Source organism: Carcharodon carcharias, chromosome 17 (assembly GCF_017639515.1).
Source record: "Carcharodon carcharias isolate sCarCar2 chromosome 17, sCarCar2.pri, whole genome shotgun sequence".
Lineage (NCBI taxonomy): Eukaryota > Metazoa > Chordata > Chondrichthyes > Lamniformes > Lamnidae > Carcharodon > Carcharodon carcharias.
The window spans coordinates 422,834-444,517 of NC_054483.1; the positions used below are offsets into that span (position 1 = coordinate 422,834).

The 21,684-nt window shown below is 48.5% G+C and overlaps 1 protein-coding gene across 2 annotated transcripts in view; it reads right to left on the bottom strand.

Annotated features, from left to right (window-relative positions):
- Positions 1 to 7,491: 7,491 nt before the first annotated feature.
- LOC121289826 (hexokinase-2-like) overlaps positions 7,492 to 21,684 on the bottom strand; it is a 70,048-nt gene continuing 55,855 nt past the window's right edge. For both annotated transcript variants that reach the window (XM_041209707.1, XM_041209708.1), the window contains 5 exons: positions 19,950 to 20,049; positions 16,327 to 16,510; positions 15,166 to 15,321; positions 10,366 to 10,599; positions 7,492 to 7,724 (listed from right to left, as the gene is read on the bottom strand). In XM_041209707.1, the coding sequence (XP_041065641.1) occupies positions 7,580 to 7,724; positions 10,366 to 10,599; positions 15,166 to 15,321; positions 16,327 to 16,510; positions 19,950 to 20,049 (819 nt within the window). In that variant the 3' untranslated portion in view covers positions 7,492 to 7,579. The remainder of the gene's footprint in view (positions 7,725 to 10,365; positions 10,600 to 15,165; positions 15,322 to 16,326; positions 16,511 to 19,949; positions 20,050 to 21,684) is intronic.

The following is a 21,684-nucleotide window of genomic DNA, read 5'->3' on the forward strand; positions in this document are numbered from 1 at the left end:
TAATGTGGACTGAAGTGTGTAATTAGTGTGAAGATGTGCAAATGAATAAAGTATAAACATTATTTGATCCCCTTCACCATCATGTCAGACACCTAAAGGTGCTGTGGATATGGTTGGGGAGGACCAGAGCATGTGCTGAAGGATCATGTAACCATGGCAAAGTAGAAACTGGTGATGCGGGAATGATGCTCCTTCTCCGTTGTGGGCAAGAGCTTGGTCAGCGGGTGTGAGGTACTCACCACATTGTGTACCCGAGTCATACACTGTGACCATCGCCCCCAACCACCTCCTGCTTTACTTATGCATTGAAAAGGAGCCGTGCCTGTGGGGACGTGTAGAAAATCAAGGGGGGATAAAACGCACCCACCCAGCCACCATCGCCCTCATCCCAATGGCTGCCTTTGGGGGTGGCTGCAGCAAGCTGTGCGCAGACCCTTGGTACGCAAACATCAGTGTCACCAGATGCTGAGGTTCTATCTGTCCCATCACCCCCACCCCCCAATGTTGCAAGCGAAGAGTCTGGCCACGTTGCTGTGTTCTGACCTCGCGGCTGTCCATTGGGTCAGGCAGCGCAGCGCCACTGGCCCCTCACGGACAAAGTTGTGCAGGGAAACGCCCTTGACCGCAAGTCCATCAGGCAGTGCATGTAACATCCTCACGGCCTTGTGGAGATGGTGGATCCTGTCAGACAGTCTCCTGGACAAGTCTCCCTCACTTGGCGAAACATCAAACCAGAGGCAAAATAATCACAAGACCCTTTTTAATTGGGAAAATCTATTCTTTAATTTAACCCACTGAATGTGAAAAGGAGGAGTAAACAGTGAAATGGAACAGTGATAGCAGCCTTATAAACAGCCCAGACATTATAGAAAAATAACAGACCTGCTCCATGACACTTAACCATTCAAATAAATATGAATAAATAACAGAGCTGCTTCCCCACATTTCCAGGTCTGTAATGGCAAGGCTCACACCTATTGCACAATCTCCACCCAGATCAGCAGCTTCCAATAACCGATTTCTCAGGAGTTTACAACCTGATTCTCTGTACCGATGACCCAGTTACTGCCCTCGCACATTTCCATCCGGAAGCGGAATCAAGCTGATTCCTCGGTTTTTGGGAAGTATACAGATAAATGTATACAGATTTACTTGGGCCGGAGTGGTTTTGCTGTGACCACAAACATCATTAGCTATTAAGTATAACGAAGATTTACTTTTTAGTTGAAGGGAAATGTTGCAATTTTACCATATCAGGAGTTTCTTTTTTCACCTGGGTCTGATTTGCATGAAAAGGACAGTAACAGGCAGCTTCTTGGGAAGCTGTTACTTCTGTAGAAACTCACAAAACCTTGGAAAGGACCCCACCCCATCCCCTCCCCCAACCAAAACTTAAAGAGGGCAAAGTGTCTCCCCACACCAGTGCTCAGCCAAGATGAGCCACAGCAGGGAAACTGCTTGTGCTCTTGGCCAAAAGGAACTTGGAGGGAAACGGTCAGAGCCTCGTCTGAGGCTGCATCGCCTGGACTGACCCGAGTGCCCACCTGAGTACCTGAGCTGACAGCCGAGGGCAGGGTCCTCATATCAGAGCGTGCAGTCATAGTGCTGCCATGGACCACTGGTTACAGCCTGTCTCCCCTCCCTGTGCAAGTCCCAACACCAAAACTCACTGCGTTCCCTCCCTTCACTGAGCGCATTTCCAAAACACAAGCCATTTTCCGGCTAAAATGACACAAACAGGACAGTCAACTGTGACTGGAGGTAATGGACATCTTCATATATCACCTCAACTCTTTGCTGTTTCTTAGAACAGACTGCAGAGAGGGAACACTCAAACCTGCCCTGTTCATTCTGAAAAATCATTGCATGCTATCTAAAAATCATTGCCCTGTGCTTCATAATAGAGGATTAGAACTGGGAACAGCTTTTCTCTGTGTGTGCACATAACTGGACACAAATACCCAAAAGCTGCCCTGTAACCAGCTGGGATCATGGCTCCGAAGGCCTTGTATAAATGCGCTCTGCTCAATCTAAACTTAGAGACCTTTAAAAAAAGCCAGCTTAAGACTCCCTACTCTTCGAGATGCTGAGAAACAAAATTATGGTCCCCATTTTGTATCTAAAGCCTGCACTAAGTACACCCCCAGTTGAGGTATAGCATGGATTAGAAGCAGAGGGTGACCTCAGCTCCAACTTCAAGGACCAACCTATTTCACTTCTCCACACTTGTGGCCACTTCTGAGTGAAATTGCCCAGCAGTGTCCATTGGAGCTGCTTTGTGCTCGGGGCTCATACTGGTTAGAGCCTGGCCCGAGCTCAGTTCACTCATTGCCAGGGCGCAGTACCTATCCCCAATTCGCTGCAACACTCCCTCCCGTTGCATCTATTATTGCAATGCTGCAGCTCAAAGTTGCTCGTATTTAAACAAAGCTAAGCTAACCCTCTGCTTCCAACCGGGAGATTGAGGAACAGGTTCTCCTCTCTTATCCAGCAGACCAGATGCTCGCTTGCCATGTCACAAGGGAACTAACCCTCAAACTAATGCTCAACTTTCCTAAGTTACCGATGAGCACCGAGCAGGAGACAGTGACCCAAAGCGAAACAAATCAAATTCTGGTTAGAAAGTGACATTGCTGCTTAACCACAACCATTCCAGAAGCCAGTGTGTTACACAATCAATCAGTTGGCTCTCTGACAGCCCAGAATACTCACATTATCCCACATGCCTCCACCCAGAATTCCTTCAAATGGTTGTATGGGACCAGAAATGGGGACAAATCCAGTGGAACAGATTTCCTACCACAATGCTGTGGAACTTTCCAACAGGAAATAATTCCCAGTGACCTAAATGTGCTGTACGTACTAGAAGAACTGATTATCAACTATTACTTTCTCTATTGCTTTACTATTCTTCAAAAGGAGTTTTGTCCCCTCCTTCAGGTGAAAAGATGAGGTAAGCATCAATTCTTTTCCAGCTCTCTTCATTAAACAGCAGCACCATTCGCTGTCTCCTGACCCCCAAATCCTCACAGCAGTGGCTACAAGAATTGGTCTGTTGCTTGGTGCACGAGGGCATGTTGTGCGCATGGGGGGGACTATCTACAGATACACACAGTTACATTATGCACCCTCCTCTCAAAAATACAAAAACTACCGAACTAACTACAGAAAGCCCGGCTTCCTTCACACCCCAAACTAAGCTGAGCGACTGAGCGCCAACCACGAGGAGAGAAATTTGCCAAATTGATTGCCTGCTGGTTCTTTTAGTTGCATGGCAACCAACCGGGCCCTAATTTTACCAACAGAAAACACCGGACATGGGTGGCAGGTTAAGCCTGTGCAGACTGCATGGAAGTTATTGTAAATCTTTCTCAACCACTGGTTTGCCCCTGAGCTGGTGCATTGCTTCCAATTCTGGGCACCGCACTTTAGGAAAGAATGGCAAGGCCTCTGGGCAGACTGCAAAAGGAGATTTACTGAAATGGTACCAGGGATGAGGGAGCTTAATTATGTGGAGAGTTTAGAGAAGCTGGGAGTGCTAAGAGGAGAGGAGGATAAAGAGTGATTTAATACGTTAGTTCCAAATCATAAAGGGCGATTCTTTCCAAAGACAGAAGGCCAATGTTACAAAACAAAAACAGAATTACCTGGAAAAACTCAGCAGGTCTGGCAGCATCGGCGGAGAAGAAAAGAGTTGACGTTTCGAGTCCTCATGACCCTTCGACAGAACTTGAGTTCGAGTCCAGGAAAGAGCTGAAATATAAGCTGGTTTAAGGTGTGTGTGTGGGGGGCGGAGAGATAGAGAGACAGAGAGGTGGAGGGGGGCGTTGTGGTTGTAGGAACAAACAAGCAGTGATAGAAGCAGATCATCAAAAGATGTCAACGACAATAGTACAATAGAACACATAGGTGTTAAAGTTAAAGTTGGTGATATTATCTAAACGAATGTGCTAATTAAGAATGGATGGTGGGGCACTCAAGGGGTATAGCTCTAGCGGGGTTTTTTTTATATAATGGAAATAGGTGGTGAATATTGAATTCAACAACTTTAGGTCGTGAGCTCCCTCCTCCATCCCCACCCCCTTTCTGTTTCCCCCTCCCTTTTTTTTTCCAACAAATTATAAAGATTTTCCTTTTCCCACCTATTTCCATTATATATTAAAAAAAACCCCACTAGAGCTATACCTTGAGTGCCCCACCATCCATTCTTAATTAGCACATTCGTTTAGATAATATCACCAACTTTAACTTTAACACCTATGTGTTCTTTTGTACTATTGTCGTTGACATCTTATGATGATCTGCTTCTATCACTGCTTGTTCGTCCCTACAACCACAACCCCCCCCTCCACCTCTCTGTCTCTCTATCTCTCCGCCCCCCACACACACACCTTAAACCAGCTTATATTTCAGCTCTTTCCTGGACTCGAACTCAAGTTCTGTCGAAGGGTCATGAGGACTCGAAACGTCAACTCTTTTCTTCTCCGCCGATGCTGCCAGACCTGCTGAGTTTTTCCAGGTAATTCTGTTTTTGTTTTGGCCAATGTTACACTTGGACAAAGCTTGAGAAAATGTACAAGGGAAGGTTGGGAAGGAGGAATTACCGCCACGATTCTCACAAAAACCTACACATCCCCAAACCCCTACCCCCACACTGCTCCCCCACCCCTAAAATAAAACGTCCCTTATCAAGCAAAATTTGTTTCAACAAAACACAAGAATAAATAAATTGAGCAAAACTCGAGGACAATTAAACCAATGTAACAGGCAAGCCAAAAGGATCCTTTGCCTATTTCAAGCTCACGCCTCTTCTCAAACCAAACAAATTTGCTCTGTATTGCTTCCTGTTTTTGACAGCTCAAAGCATCCTCAGATATTCCTTCTTGGCCTTGGTGATCCCATGTGCTGGGTCTCGCCTGCTTCACCTCAAAGAGGCTCTTGATCTGAAGGTGCTTGAAGCGTTCAGTCGAGAGCCAAGTGCTCTGCAAAATCATTCCTTCCCCGGCGTGCAGTCACAGCAAGTCAAAACAGGGAAACTGAACAATCATTGCCTTCCACATGGAGCAGTATTAGCTCAGGGAATGATTGTGCTCCTTAACCTTGCTAACCTGAGGTTCAGGTATATTGCCTTCCCAAAAGTCCACATCCTTCAGTGCCCCGGAATATAATTCTAAAGGGAGTTACAACAAGAGGTATCCTGAGGCTAACCCAATGACTACAATTTCCTGCTTTATTCCAGCCCTCCCAAAGAAACCCATACCCCCACCCCACCCCCTCCATGTCAGGAAGCAAATATCATTCCTATCAATAGACATGTCTAATATATGGACCAGGCCTCGACTGCTCTGAGCCTAATATAGGGCAGCCACAGTGATAATCTTTCCAGTGAATCCTCCACCCAGATCCCATTCAAGTAATTAACAACAAAATTACTTTGGTATAAAAATATATATCTATATATTTTCTTTTCCTTTCTTAAATTGAGAGCTCAAAGTTTCAGACATGTTTTCTGTGCTTTGCCACAAATATCTCCAAAGCAGCCGGCAGCAGCAGGAATGAGAGTGTGAGGGATAAATTGCAGACACAGTCTCACAGCCCCTAGGATTCCCCTCAATTCATCCAGCCCAGCTCCCTCCTCAGGGTGAGAAAGGTGCACGGCTCCAACTCAGCGAGTGAGGCAGTGAGAAGTCACTCACTGACCACCCCACCACCGACACCCCCCCACCCCCGCTGCACCCACACCATTGTTCGCTCCCACACATTGTAAAAGAGACAACACATAATAGCTTGAAAAGATCGCTGGTGAATTCAGCCTCCCTTCATTTCCTGGGTTTGTACCTGATGTGTAAATGTGGCTCAGACTGGAAGCCAAAGGAAGCTTCCAACCTTGCCCAAGGACCTGCTCTAGAAGCAGAAAGATAGCTGCGGGGTGGCACTATGAGAAAGGGCGAGGGTCTCTCACTTGGTAAATGACAGGTGAGCTCTGCCTGGAAGCCCCCCTTCCCCTTGCAAACTGCCAGCACTCAGGCCCCCAGCATCAATGGAGCGAAGTCGCTGAGGGGTAAAGGGCTCCAAGCAGCCCCAGTTGCAGATCCCAGGGGGAAACAGGCTCCAATCGGACACTCAGTTTGCTGGCCGAGGGGCAGATTCAGAGTCGGCCCATTAACACCGCCCCCTGTGCGGGCAACAAGCGAGGCTGGACAGCACTAGGGGTGGTGCAGGGAGCACAGTGAGCAACTCGAGTGACCCAACATCTGCTCTCAGTCTGCGGCTCACATTCTTTCCAAAGGGGCAGCATCTCTCAACCCGCCTGTGTTTGTGGTGGGGGAGGGGGGGGGCTCAGCTCCTCCTTGTTCCTGTCATCTCTCCACACCGGGTGGGAGGGGTTGGGGGGGTGGGTGGTTTGGAAGTGGTGGAGGAGTGGGAATGTTTGTAGGTGGGGGGGAGGTGGGGGGGAGGGATGGAAGGGCATATGGAGGTGCAGAGGTGGGGTGGGGGGCCAGGTGGTGTGGAGATGGATGTGGGGCGGTAGGGAGTTGGGAGGTGTTGAGGGGAGGGAGGTGTGGGGGTGGGAGGAGGTTGGGGCAGGTGATGTGGGGGTTGTGGGAGGGGTGGGTGGTGTGGGGCTGGGAGGGGTAGGGGGAGGGGCAGATGGTGTGGGGGTGAGAGGGGGAGGGGTGGGTGCTGTGGGGGTTGGGGAGGGAGGGGCGGATGGTGTGGGGCTGGGAGGGGGAGGGGCAGATGGTCTGGGGGTGGGAGGGGGAGGGGCAGATGGTCTGGGGGTGGGAGGGGCGTGTGGTGTGGGGGTGGGAGGGGGAGGGGCAGATGGTCTGGGGGTGGGAGGGGGAAGGGCAGATGGTGTGGGGGTGGGAGGGGCGTGTGGTGTGGGGGTGGGGGAGGGAGGGGCAGATGGTGTGGGGCTGGGAGGGGGAGGGGCAGATGGTCTGGAGTGGGAGGGGGAGGGGCAGATGGTCTGGGGGTGGGAGGGGGAGGGGCGGGTGGTGTGGGGGTGGGGCGGGTGGTGTGGGGTTGGGGGAGGGGCGGGTGGTGTGGGGGTGGGAGGGGGAGGGGCGGGTGGTGTGGGGGTGGGAGGGGGAGGGGCGGGTGGTGTGGGGGTGGGAGGGGGAGGGGCAGGTGCTGTGGGGGTGGGAGGGGGAGGGGCGGGTGGTGTGGGGGTGGGAGGGGGAGGGGCGGGTGGTGTGGGGGTGGGAGGGGGAGGGGCGGGTGGTGTGGGTGTGGGAGGGGGAGGGGCGGGTGCTGTGGGGGTGGGAGGGGGAGGGGCGGGTGGTGTGGGGGGTGGGAGGGGGAGGGGCGGGTGGTGTGGGGGTGGGAGGGGGAGGGGCGGGTGGTGTGGGGGTGGGGCGGGTGGTGTGGGGTTGGGGGAGGGGCAGGTGGTGTGGGGGTGGGAGGGGGAGGGGCGGGTGGTGTGGGGGTGGGGCGGGTGGTGTGGGGGTGGGAGGGGGAGGGGCGGGTGGTGTGGGGGTGGGGCGGGTGGTGTGGGAGTGGGTGCTGGTTGGAGGGGGAAAAGGGGGAAGCGTTTGCTGCAGCTGGCACAGGAAGCTCGCTGCCAGTGTGCCCCCTAGTGCTGCCCAGCCTCTCGGATGCGACAGGCGACTGCAGTAATCAGGGCTGCTCCCTTGCCGCTCCCGTCTTCCGACTGAACGAAGGACACCAGGCATTTGGGTGCCAGGCGCTCGACTGTCTGATGCATGACTGTAGAGAAGCTGGAAAGAAGGGAGAGAGAAAGCTTCCATTAAACAAGGATCCAGAGCAAAATACAAATGATCAAAAAGCAGGTGGATATAGGGAGCAGAGCTCAGCCATATCTCCTCTCTAACCTGTCCCTTCATTTGCTACCATCATGGCTGATCTACCTCAGCCACACGTTCCTGCCCAATCTCCGTCTCCCTTAACTTCCTTACACTCCAAAGATTAGTCCTGAATATACTGGGCAGCCACAGCTATCTGCGGCCGATTCACAACCCTCTTGAGTGAAGAAAATCTCTCCTCGCCTCAGCCCTCAATGAGGCTGCGACCCTCAGGTTGAGCATCTCCAGCCAGACAACTCAACCTCCTCAGCACACACCCTGTGAAAATCGCCTCAAACCGAGGCATTCGAGGTGATGGTTTAAATGGATACAATGTGCAGGGTCACAGGGGAAAAAGTCAGGAGAATGGCACTGAGCCGTATAATGCTCATTCGGAGAGCCGGTGCAGACACGATGGGCTGAATGGCCTCCTTCGGCGTCAAAACAATCCTGTGAGTCTCCAATGCTTCAATCCAATCACTTCTCATTCTCCTAAACTCATGGGGTGTAGATTCTTTTTACTTATAAAAGAACGAAGTCTACATCAAGCTGTCCCTGGTCCAATGATCCACATTAAAAAGGGATAGTTCACTGACTGGAGCTCGCTCTATTTTTTCCCCACAGGGTCACTGCCTAGAGCTACAATGGTAAACACATGCCTACACATTGGTGACTGCCCTGGACCAGGAAGTAGGTACAACAGTGTAACCAAATTAAACACGTATCACTCAAATGATAAGCGTGTCCAATCTGCACACAGCCTGCCTGGTCTGGGAAGATAAGAGGTTTCACCCAAATCTCATTTCTGTCTTTCTGGGAGCTAAACAAACCCAGGGACACAGTGATATTTCACATCAATTCAATCATAAAATGTGCCGCAAAGGAAGCAGCCATTCAGATTCTAGAACTATCCCAGATCTTCAATTGGATCCATCAATTCTAATCTCACTTCCTTGCATTTTAAAAAAAAATAAATCCTCCCTCTTCACATATTTATCCAATTCCATTCAAAACAGTATTCGAAACAACTGCCACAATGTTTGTACCAAAATTTATATTCCGAAACACCTGTGACAAAAAGCTTCCTACAGTGATAATCCTGTCCGTGTCTTTATTATCTCCCTACACCACACAGACTGCATTGGTTCAAGAAGGCAGCTAACCACCACCTTCTCAAGGGGCAATTAGGGATGGGCAATAAATGCTGGGCCCAGCCAGCGACACCCTCACCCCAAGAACGAATATTTTTTCAAAATGATCCATTCACCAATGGGGACAATTTTTGCCTGTTTGTTCTCTCAGATTTTGGAAATATTGATCAGCTCCACCCTTCACACCCCCACAGACTTCACATTCCTGGCATCATTCCAGGGAATCTTCTCTATATAGCCTTCCCTGGCTGGAATATTTTCCTATAATGAGAAGCCCCTCCAACCCCCGGATGGAATAGCTTTCTCCAAATGTTCCCCAACCAATGCCTTCTACAAATTCAGCCTTGCCTCGGAGTCCCATCTGCAAGTCCAGCGGGTTGTGAGCTGCAGGGACTTGGGCCCACATTCCAGGCTGGCACCAGAGGAATGAGGCTTTTCAGCATTTCAGACATGACAAACTCCAGGGCACTCTTCAAATGGGCATGGGGGCGCCCTCCGGTGCTCTGGCCAATATTTAGCCCTCACCGAAAATAAAGTTACCCAGTCATCTGTCTTGTTGCTGGTAACAGGATCTTTCTGTGATTCCTGAACCAGTGGCTACGCTCCAAAGTAGCTGATTGGCTAGGAAGCACTTTGGGCTCCCTGAGGTTGTGGGAAAACAAGTCATAAATGCAAATGATGGCTTTCTTTAACTTGTTGGCCATCTTTTGCCAAAGGCCATTTATTTAAAGCTACACCTCCCTACCACTCTCAAAAATTTCAATTCCCATCACTTAGCCAATTGGATTCAAATGACACCAGTGCCAACACAATAATGAACATCCATTTGAAAAATCACCTTTAAAATCCAAACGCAGAACGTCTGCCCTGTTGAGCGGAGAGGGTACCTGTGTTTTTTTTAAGTTTTGGATGGGATGTGGGCATCGCTGGCTAGGCCAGCATTTGTTGCCCACCCTAATTGCCCTCATGAAGGTGGTGGTGAGCCACCTTCCTAAAGCAATGCAGCCTTTCTGTACTGGATTGGTACAACTGAGTGGCTTGCTTGGCCCTTTCAGAGGGCAGTTAAGAGTCAACCACATTCCTGTGGGCCTGAAGTTACATGTAGACCAGGCCGGGCAGGGGTGGCAGATTTCCCTCCCTAAAGGGGATGAGTGAACCAGATGGGGTTTTACCACAATCGATAATCGTTTTATAGCTTTATATTCCAGATTTATTAACTAATTGAATACTAATTCCACCAGCTGCTGTAGCAGGACTTGAACCCACATTCCCAGGGCATTAGCCTGGGTCTCTGGGGTTACTCGTCCAGTGACATGACCACCATGCCACCATTATGTCTGAAGTCGCTAAGCCCGGCCTTCTGAGATTGACCCCTGGCAAGAGCCCTCTTCCCTCAGCTGACTTACTGTGGGTGTAGTTTGTACAGCGTTCCGTCCATCCCAACAGTGACCTTGAGCTGCTCCAGGTTGCGGTTCTCCCTGATCTTGTCGACAACAGCCGCCATTCCTGCGCCACAGAGCTGGGCCGCTCGCCGGGAGACCACTCCACACACCTCCTTGACAATGATGCTGTCGTCACAGGTGCTTTGCAACCCCAGCTGCTGGAGGATGGCACGAACCTGAAGCAATGCCAATCGATCACTGGAACAAGCAGAAAGGCAGAATGAGGGCACCCCCAAGCTTGGGCACACAAGTGCCAAAGAAACTTCAAGAGAGACAAATGTGGGCTGGTGGATTTTGGTGGGAAGACTATAAAGATCACATAATCCTTGGATAAGAAGAATCTCAATGGGGTACAACAGCAAAGAGAGCCAGGGCTTACAGTTAACGCACAAACCGCTAAAAGCAGCAATTCAAGTTAGTAAAGAGGGAACATAAACACTGCCGCTCACCCCTAGAGAGATCGAACCGAAAATCAAAGTTATGTTAAATTGATATGGAACAGGGCTGGCTCACCCCTAGAATACTGCAGTTCTGGTTTCCATATTATAAAAAGAATATTGAGGCAGATGCAAAAAAACGATTTACTACAATAATACCAGAACGGAGTGGGTATACCTATCACAAAGATTGTACTGGCCGGAGGGCTGAGGGACCGAATAGATATTGTGAAAGGTGTCGATGGGATAGACATATAGAAAAGATTCATGGGAAATCTCATTTCATTTCATTGAAATGTATAAAATTCTGACAGGGCTGATCTTTCCTCTGGCTGAGAGTGGGTCTGGAACAAGGGGTCACAGTGTCAGGATACGGGGTAGACCATTTAGGACTGAGAAGAGGAGGAAGGTCTTCAGTCAGAGGGCGGTGAACCTGTGGGATTCTCTACCACAGAAGACCAAGTCATTGAATACATTTAAGAAGGAAATAGATAGATTTCTAGACTCCAAAGGTGTCAAGCAGTATGGGGAGAGAGGGGAGAACGGCGTTGAGATAGAGGATCAGCCATGATGATATTGAATGGTGGAGCAGGCTCGAAGGGCCGAATGGCCTACTCATGCTTCTATTTTCTATGTTCCTATGAAATCCAAAACTGGGGGCCTTAAATAGAAGAAAGTCACTAATAAATTGAAAAGGGAGCTCAGGCCAAACCACAACCGAGGCGCAGAATCCTCTCATGTAGAGGTGATGTCTTAACATTAAGTAATCAAATCATCATATCAACACAATCTCGGGGGCGTACTCACTGAGCACTATTTTCAGGCCCAACAGGCTGGGATTGACTTCACCAAAAAAGGAGGCTGAGGGGTGGCTTTACAGTGGTCTTCAAATCACGAAGGGGTTTGATCAGGTAGATAGAGAAGGGGTCGATATTTTTACTTATACAGGACTAGGGGCCACAATTATGAAACAGTCACTGATAAATCCAACAGGGAATTCAGGAGGAATGTCCTTATCCAAAGGGTAGGGAGAATGTGGAAATCGCTACCACAGGGAGTGGTTAGAGAGAAATGCAGAAATGCGTTGAAGGGGAATCTGGATTAACACATAATGCCGATCGGATTCGATGAGGGGGGGTAAGAGGCAGCTCATGTGAAGCCTGCCCAGCATTTGCCCCTCAACCTACATCACAAAAACAGATTATCTAGGTCATTATCACATTGCTGTTTGTGGGAGCTTGCTGTGTATTGGCTGCTACGTTTCCTACGTTACAACAGTGACACTGGCTGCAAAGTGCTTTCTTAACATCCTGAGGTTGTGAAAGACGCTACGTCAATGTGGGGCCTGCTTTTCTTTGGCAATGGTTGAAGCGGGAAGTGAGAATTGAGAAATGGGAAGTGACTGCACACTCCAAGGTCCAGGGCTACGTGCTGAGGAACACACTAAAGCTTGGGGCAGCCGCAGAGAGAGACGCAGTGGGGAAAAGGTCGCTAAGACCTTTCAGCCATAGTGCATCGAGGGTCTAGGAATTGTATAGACCCATTGGGTTGTATGGTTCGCATTGAATGTGTACAGCAAATATTACACGGGTCACAATTGTACTGAAGCACCTCAGAGTGCAACATGATCTATGTCAAAAAGTTGAATATCATTGCACCCTCTTTGACGGCTATTTTGAGGTGTTTTCAGAAGCCTTACAGCACAGAAGGGGGCCATTCAGCCCTTGAGTCTGCACTGGCTCTCTGAAAAAGCATCCCACATGTTTTTCAGGTAGCAATCCAATTCCCTTTTGAATACCTCGATTGAACCTGCACCACCCTTTCAGGAAGTTCATTCCAGACTCAAACCCTCTGGGTGACCAAGTATTCCCTCACATCACTTCTACTCCTTCTGCCAGTTATTTTGATCCTATACCCCCTCGTTCTTGGTGCTCCCTTGAGTGGGAACAGTCTGGCACTATTAACTTATAGGAACTTAAATTTAAAGTCTATTTTTGCAAAGAAAAAGTGAAAAGTGACCACACCAGTGTGACAGGGCATACTAGAGAGAGACAGAGAGAGACAGAGACAGAGACAGAGACAGAGACAGACAGAGAGAGACAGAGACAGAGAGAGAGAGAGACAGACAGACAGACAGAGAGAGAGAGACAGAGAGAAAGACAGACAGAGAGAGAGACAGAGAGAGAGACAGAGACAGAGAGACAGAGACAGAGAGACAGAGAGACAGAGAGACAGAGAGACAGAGAGACAGAGAGAGAGACAGAGAGAGATTGGGGCAAAGCGAGGATTCATTCTGTGCTCAACGACATATGGCTAGTGACAGAACTAGGAAAACAAGGCCTCACTGTCCACTAGGCCTGTGAACAGAAGCATCCCCGCAAAGCTTTGAAAGCTATGTTCAAATAGCCAGCACGAAATCTCGGCTACCATAACATTTCTTTTTTATTCAATCACGAGATGTGGGCTTCGCTGGCTGGACCAGCATTTATTGCCCATCCCTAGTTGCCCTTGAGAAGGTGGTGGTGAGCTGCCTTCTTGTACCGCTGCAGTCCATGTGGAGTAGGTACACCCACAGTGCTGTTAGGGAGGCAGTTCCAGGATTTTGACCCAGCGACAGTGAAGGAACGGCGATATATTTCCGAGTCAGGATGGTGAGTGACTTGGAGGGGAACTTCCAGGTGGTGGTGTTCCCATCTATCTGCTGCCCTTGTCCTTCTAGATGGTAGGGTCACAGGTTTGGAAGATGCTGTCGAAGGAGCCTTGGTGAATTCTGCAGTGCATCTTGTAGATGGTACACACTGCTGCTACTGTGCATCGGTGGTGGAGGGAGTGAATGTTTGTGGATGTGGTATCAATCAAACAGACTACTTTGTCCTGGATGGTGTCGAGCTTCTTGAGTGTTGTGGGAGCTGCACTCATCCAGGCAAGTGGGGAGTATTCCATCACAATCCTGACTTGTGCCTTGTAGATGGTGGACAGGCTTTGGGGAGTCAGGAGGTGAGTTACTCTCTGCAGGATTCCGAGCCTCTGACCTGCTCTTGTATCCACAGTATTTATATGGCTAGTCCAGTTCAGTTTCCGGTCAATGGTAACCCCCAGGATGTTGATAGTGGGGAATTCAGTGATGGTAATGCAATTGAACATCAAGGGGAGATGGTTAGATTTTCTCTTGTTGGATGACACTTGTCTGACACTTGTGTGGCATGAATGTTATTTGCCACTTGTCAGTCCAAGCCTGGATATTATCCATATCTTGCTGCATTTGGACATGGACTGTTTCAGTATCTGAGGAGTTGCGAATGGTGCTGAACATTGTGCAATCATCAGCGAATCATCAGCAAACATCCCCACTTCTGACCTCATGATGGAAGGAAGGTCATTGATGAAGCAGCTGAAGATGGTTGGGCCGAGGACACTACCCTGAGGAACTCCTGCAGTGATGTCCTGGAGCTGAGATGACTGACCTCCAACAACCACAACCTTCTTCCTGTGTGCTGTGAATGACTCCAAACAGTGGAGAGTTTCCCCCTGATTCCCATTGACTCCAGTTTTGCTGGGGGTCCTTGATGCCACACTCGGTCAAATGCTGCCTTAATGTCAAGGGCAATCACTCAGCTCAACAACTGCCGCCTTTCAGAATGCAACCTCACATCCTGAATGAAAAGGCCACATGGAGAGATTGTGAGGCCCAATGGAGTGTAGAGCAAAACCTCAAAAGGAACCTGAAGAGCAAAAGACGCACCTCAACTCTTTGAAGTCTCCCGTTGGCTAATGTTGCACTGCACCGTGGGTGCTGAGAGGTCCGGAGTTTAATCCCTAATCTGTATCAAGTTACCTCATCTCACGCAGATTGTGGGAAAGGGATGGGGAAGGGCAGCTTTAGAGTGAGCCAGAGTTGTGTGGGAGACCAATTGGGAGTGACCCTGTATCATGGTGGGAGTGAGTAGGGCTAAACCTGGCCAAGGGACCCCACAAACCCCTGTACCTCGGACTCACATGAACACCCGGAAAGGGTGATCCTTGGGAACCTAAATAAATACTTACAGGGCTGCAAGTCACAGAGTCATTAGGAAGTGGCTATTTGTCCCCTCCAGTCCATGCTGGCTCCCTGTGGAGTAATCCAGTCAGTCCCAATTTCCCCCCGCTCTACACCAATCTCCTTTTGAAATCACTGATCTCCTCCACTTCCACAACCCTCATGGGCCAGAGTTGCAGCTCATTACAAATGGCTGTGTAAAAATCTTCTTCCTCCCAGCTCCTTCCCCCCACCACCCCGAGTCTCTTGCCTAAAACCTTAACGCTTTTTTGGTCAGACATGGTCACTCACCTCTCAATGTGAGACAGGAATTTGGTTTCAAAAATCCCCCGTGTCTTAAGTCTTTCTGAGATTTGTCCTCGGAACAGCAGCCCTCGCTTGGTGAAGCTGATAAGAATGTTACGCACAATCTCTCCCAGGTACATGCCGCTGATCATCTTCTCGTATCTACAGCGTCAGTCAGAAAGGGAAAGATGTCAATACCGTTTCGCTGTAAGCAAATACCAGACAAACTGCCTATAACAGCACCACCCCACCCCCGTCACCACGGTAAACCTGTTTGATGCTTCAATCCTCCTAACGGTCGACTCCTGTCCCTGTTCAATAACATAAGGCCTTCCATTCTAGTAAGGAAATGAATGAGAAATGTGGCCTGAACAGCCAGCCATGTTGGGAGGTCATGCGCTTAACAGACAGAATCTCACAGTGCAGAAGAGGACCTTCTGCCCATCGAGTCTGCACCGACACGTGAGAAACACCTGACCTACCTACCTAACCCCATTTACCAGCACTTGGCCCATAGCCTTGAATGTTATGATGCGCCAAGTGCTCATCCAGGTACTTTTTAAAGGATGTGAGGCAACCCTCCTCCACCACCCTCCCAGGCAGCGCATTCCAGACTGTCACCACCCTCAGGGTAAAAAAGTTTTTCCTCACATCCCCCCTAAACCTCCTGCCCCTCACCTTGAACTTATATCCCCTCGTGAATGACCCTTCAACTAAGGGGAACAGCTGCTCCCTATCCACCCTTCTGCGCCCCTCATAATCTCCCCTTCTTTCCTGAACTCTCTGAATCTTGCTGCTACTTGGACATTGGTGACTTTCTAACACCTTATCCCAAGCAACTATTGTTGATATAGAGTTACTTCAAAATATAAGCAATTTATATATTTATGTAAAATAATTACTTCAAAATGTAAGCAATTTCTACATTGGCAACAGGACTTCCAACCATTGTTTATATATGAACTGAACCCAACCAGCTGACATTCCACACCTCCCAGTGGCAGGTCACCAGGCAAGAATCCTGGGCACTTCCAACTGGTTTCACTTCCCTGGTGCAGCAAAGCTGCAGCTTCCATAATGTCACCACCGACCAGAATGACAGTGACTAGTGCCGAGTGGGATCGGATCCGGTCAGGAGTTTGGGAATGCTCCCCGGAGTCACCATACCTCTGCTTGCCAGGATTCAATGAAAGTTGGTCCACGTCGCGGTCAAACTCTGTCCTGACGTCGTCCAGGCAGCCATCGTCCCCAAATGCTCCCCACTCCATGTTAATGCACATCTGTCCCTCATCACCTTCCACCATCTCCACATTCTTCATCTCTTCCATGTAACAGGCATTACAGCCAGTTCCTGCAGACAGGAAGCCTCTCAAGGTGAAGCAGCTTCTTCAAACCACAAAAGGGGCAACAGCAGCAAATCTTTGCAAAGCGTCGTTAACATGGTAACACATCGCAAGGCTCCTCACAGGCATGATATCAGTTATCAACAACATTTAGCACTGCTATCACACGAGGAGATTCTAAGACAGCTGCATAAAACCTTGGTGGAAGAGGTAGTTTACAGGATTTAAGTGGTGAAGTGGGGAGATTTAGGGAGGGGCTTCTAAAGCTTAGGGCCTCTGCCACAAATGGTGGGGAGTGATTAAAAACCAGAGACGCTCAAAAGGCCCCAGAATCCAGGCATTTCGCAAGATTGTGAGGCTGAAGTTAGATGGCAGCAGGACAAAGGCCATGGAGGGATATGAAAATAAGGGAGGAATTTTATTTTTTCTTTAAAAATCATGTCGGAGAATCATAGTGAGATAAGGCTGACGTTGGGAGGAGGGGAGTCAGTTTAGAACATGGACAGAGTGTTGATTGGCAGCGAGGGCCAGTGAGCTTAGAAGGGTAGAATATGGATGGACACATTTGCAGGAAGGGCTCTCATGGCAACAAAGACCCAAGAGATGTGCAGGATTGATTGGTGGACAGGAAAACAGTTGCACAGGAAGCAGAGAGGCAGAGAAATGGGCTTCAGCCAGGGCAATTAATTCCTGATCAGCATTTGGGACCAAGACATCTGTCAGGCAGCCATTAGTTCAGTGGGCAACAGGAGCAGTGGTGACGAACTGAAGGCTAGACAAAGTTACCTCAATCTGTAGGCAACTGAGTAGCAGGTCAGAGACACAGCAGTGTGTAGGCCAGTGGAGGGGTGAGGGCTCAAGAGGAGTTGGAAGCCAAATTCAAGCAAAGATCCAGCATTCGCTGATGAAGACAAACAGCAGGAATGGCCAGGATGCCCAGGTAACTTTAAACTTGGTGTCAACCCCTAGTTAGGTTAAAATGCACCCACTATTACAGTCAGGAGAACTTAAAGAGGAGCTTTGGGTGGGTGTGGGGGGGGGGGGAAAGAAAGACCACAAGATGGCAGCTGATGGCCAAGGTTCAAGTTGCAAGAGAAAGAAACCCCCGAGGGAGTTGCCAGTGAAGTGAAAGGAATAGCGATCTTAAGACTGGATCCAGAAGCCAGGAGAACATTGATTATTGCAGAAAAAAGAGACATACTGTGCAAGCTTTTCATCTTGCACTCAATAGGACAGACGCAAGAATACCAAACTGCAAAGTGAACAACAATTTATACCGCACGAGAAAAGGGTGCTGATTGGTTGGCAACTGGACACTAATTGGTTGAGGTGTTGCCATGGAAAAATGCACCAGAGAACAGTTGCCCCCATCCTTTTGTTTAACTGAAAAAGTCGCAATGCCTGGACATGTTCTTTCTGTTTGCAGAGGACAGGGCCCTGCCTATGAATATATGTAGCTGTCAGCAAGTGTAAGTGAGCCAATGTTTCGAGCCTGACTGATAATTTTAACTTGGGTTGTCTGAATAATTCTTAGCACATTCAGAATTTTTCATTAAGTGCTGTCCAATCGCGGAATCACATTTAACGTTAGACACTGTGTTCTGAGTTTGCAAGCACAGGCTGGTTGAGTATGGTCAATACACTACCTATTGTGAACAGCCAAAGGGACATGCTGTTTGATATAATCTAACAGCCATTGGGACATACCGAAATAGGACGTATCAAAGCTATCCTGCAGGGTAATGGCAACCCTGATCAGATCATTGCTCACTGTGTATCACACATACTCACGAGTGGCCCTAAGGCCAGCACTCATGGCCCTAAAAAGTGCCCAGTCTACCTCAAATTGCCCTGGAAGGGGTATGTTTGAGCAACAGGTGAAGCTGGCCATTTCAGGCTGCAACTATGCAGTTGCAACAATAGTGGTGTTGTCCACTAACTGGATTCTACCATCATGCCAAACAGACATTCTGAAGACTCAGAATGTATTGCCTAACATTAAATGTGATTCCGCGATTGGACAGCACTTACTGCACAATTCTGAAGGTGCTAGACATTCTGCCTACCACACTAGTGAGTAACATGGTAAATAAATTTCAGTGCCAGTGTGAAACCAGGTATGTAGGCCGTTCATCCCAATGACTGGCTGATCATTCCAAACAGCACGTCCCCTCGGCTGTTCACAACAGGCACAGTACTGACTGTACTCAACCAGCCTGTTCTTTCAGAACTCAGAACATAGTGTCCAAGATTAGATACATTTCTGAAATTGGACAGCACTTTCTGAACAATCCAAAGTGTGCTAAGAATCAATTTAAAATTATCAGTCAGGCTCACAAGGTTGGCTCATTCGCACTCACTGGGAGCTACATATATTCATAGGCAGGGTCCTATCCGCTGCAAGCAGAAAGAACATGCCCAGGCATTGTGCCTTTTTCAATTAAACAAAAGCATGGGGGCAATTGTTGCCTGGTGCATTCCTCATGGCAATGCTACGATCAGAGTCAACTTGTCTCTTTTTGAATTGAAACAAAATCTTACGGGATAACTGCTCCCCAGTGCATTCTCCATGCCAACGCCTCCAATAATGTCCACTTGCCAACCAATTAGCACCTTTCCTCATGCAGTATAAATCGCTGTTCCCTTTGAAATTTGGCATTCTTGCATCTGTCCTGATGAGTGCAAGACAAAAAGCTTCAACAGCATGTCTCTTTTCTTCAGCAACACTCAAGGTCAGAATGTTAATTCCCAGCTGAGAAAATTTCAAGTGGAAATGGAGAAATTGAGGGGTCAGATAGTTCATGGTCTGAAGTTGTTGAACTCAATGTTAATTCTGGAAGGTTGTAAAGTGCCTAGTTGGAAGATGAGGTGCTGCTCCTCCAGTTTGCATTGAGCTTCACTGGAACATTACAGCAGGCCAAGGACGGATACGTGGGCATGAGAGCAGGGTGATGAGTTGAAATGGCAAGTAACAGGAATGCCTAGGTCATGCTTGCACAAGTCGCGTGCTTAGAATGGATGAACTGAGTGATCAGAATCATACAATAGTAATTGAGAGAGCCTTGTCCAGATGCTCCATTTACTTTTATTCTCACCTCCAATGACCTTGTTCACTGACCCCAGCATGTTTTTCTAGCTCTCATTCACTTGTCCTGCAATGGTAAAACTCAGGCTGATTCCCCTGAAATGTTCCCCATTTCTCCACAGAACAAAAGAATAGAGAGCCAACTAAAGGACAAGATAAAACCAAATGCTTTAAACAGCTCGAGGGGCCCTTGTCCTTGCAGCAGAGTCACATATTCGTTAGGGAATAGTGAACAAGGGGCTTCAAATCAAAAGCAAACATCAACTGGATTCGAACTTTGAAAAGCGGGTTCTCACTTCCCTAGTTTAACCCGAGAAAGCCTTGTTGAGACTTGGAACTGGGGCTTTCATTTGTGTACTCACCGACTATGAGGCCAACTTCACAAAAAGGATCGTCATAGCCACAGGACATCATTGTTCCAACCGTGTCATTAACGATTGCCACAACATCCAATTCAAACTCCTGAAAGGTAGAGGTCATGAGACAGAATCAGTTAACAAATTCACATTCCAGTTCACAGGCCCAGTGTCCAGAATGTCTGACATCCTCTGATGTTAACATTCGACACAGGAGCAGAAACTGGAGAAATTAGACAAAAAATGCTGGAAAATCTCAGCAGGTCTGGCAGCACCTGTGGACAGAGAAACAGAGTTAACGTTTCGAGTCCGTGTGACTCTTCTTCAGAGTTAAAGAGAAGTAGGAATGTGATGGATTTTATACTGTTTAAGAGGGGTGGAGCAGGCGGAGTGAAATAGAAGGTCAGGGATAGGTGGGAGCTCAGGAGAGATCGACAAAGACGTCATAGACACAAGACAAAGGGAGTGTTAATGGTAGTGTTAAAGACTAAAGAAGGTGCTGATAGCAGCATAAAGGTAAATAGCAGAATGTGTAAATAGCAGAACAAGGGCCAGTGCTCTGTGAAAGCACAACATAGAAACCAGTGACAGATGGTCCTGTGGAGATGGATGGAGTGGGGGAGAAAAATTGAATTAAAAAGGGTAACAATGGAGGAGAGAGTTCACGGTCTGAAGTTGTTGAACTCAACATTAACTCTGAAAGGCTATAAAGTGTCTAATCGGAAGATGAGGTGCTGTTCCTCCAGTTTGCGTTGAGCTTCACTGGACAATGCAGCAGGCCAAGGACAGACATGTGGGCATGAGAGCAGGGGGGAGTGTTAAAATGGCAAGTGACAGGGAGGTCTGGGTCATGCTTGTGGACTGAGCGAAGGTGTTGATAGAAGAGGTTTGAATGCCTCTGGCCCCATCACTCATTTATCACCGCAAGAAAACAAAACAGCTCCCTGGAAATCAAGAGGCCATTCAGCTTCGGCCTAATATGACCTTGAAACTGAAGCTCAGCCTTCAGCTGAACACCGGGTGTTAGAGTATTTCAGAATATTACCAAGAATTTACACAGTGTATCAAAACCTACTGGAGTAACTGCATTCTGGGTACTGAAACTCAGGTGGGAGTGAACAGAGCACAGATGCACCAGAATGACATCTGTGCGAAAAGGGTTAAATTATGGGGACAGCATTGTTCACCATGACTCCTTTGATTATTGAAGATTAAATGATGATTTAATTGAGGTGTAGGGATGATTACAGGAATTGAGAGAGGCAGAGAGACAGAGAGAGAGAGACTGACAGTGAGAGAAAGAGAGAGAGAAACAGAGAGAGACAGAGAGACAGAGACAGAGACAGAGAGAGACTGACAGCGAGAGAGAGAGAGAGACAAAGACAGAGACAGAGAGACAGAGAGAGACAGAGAGAGAGAGAGACAGAGACAGACAGACAGAGAGAGAGAGAGAGACAGAGAGAGACTGACAGCGAGAGAGAGAGAGAGAGACAAAGACAGAGACAGAGAGACAGAGAGAGACAGAGAGAGAGAGAGACAGAGACAGACAGACAGAGAGAGAGAGAGAGACAGAGAGAGACTGACAGCGAGAGAGAGAGACAGAGACAGAGAGAGAAACAGAGAGAGAGACAGAGACAGAGAGAGAGAGACAGAGAGAGAGAGAGACAGACAGAGAGACAGAGACAGAGTGACTGACAGCGAGTGAGAGAGACAGAGAGAGAGAGAGAGACAGAGAGAGAGA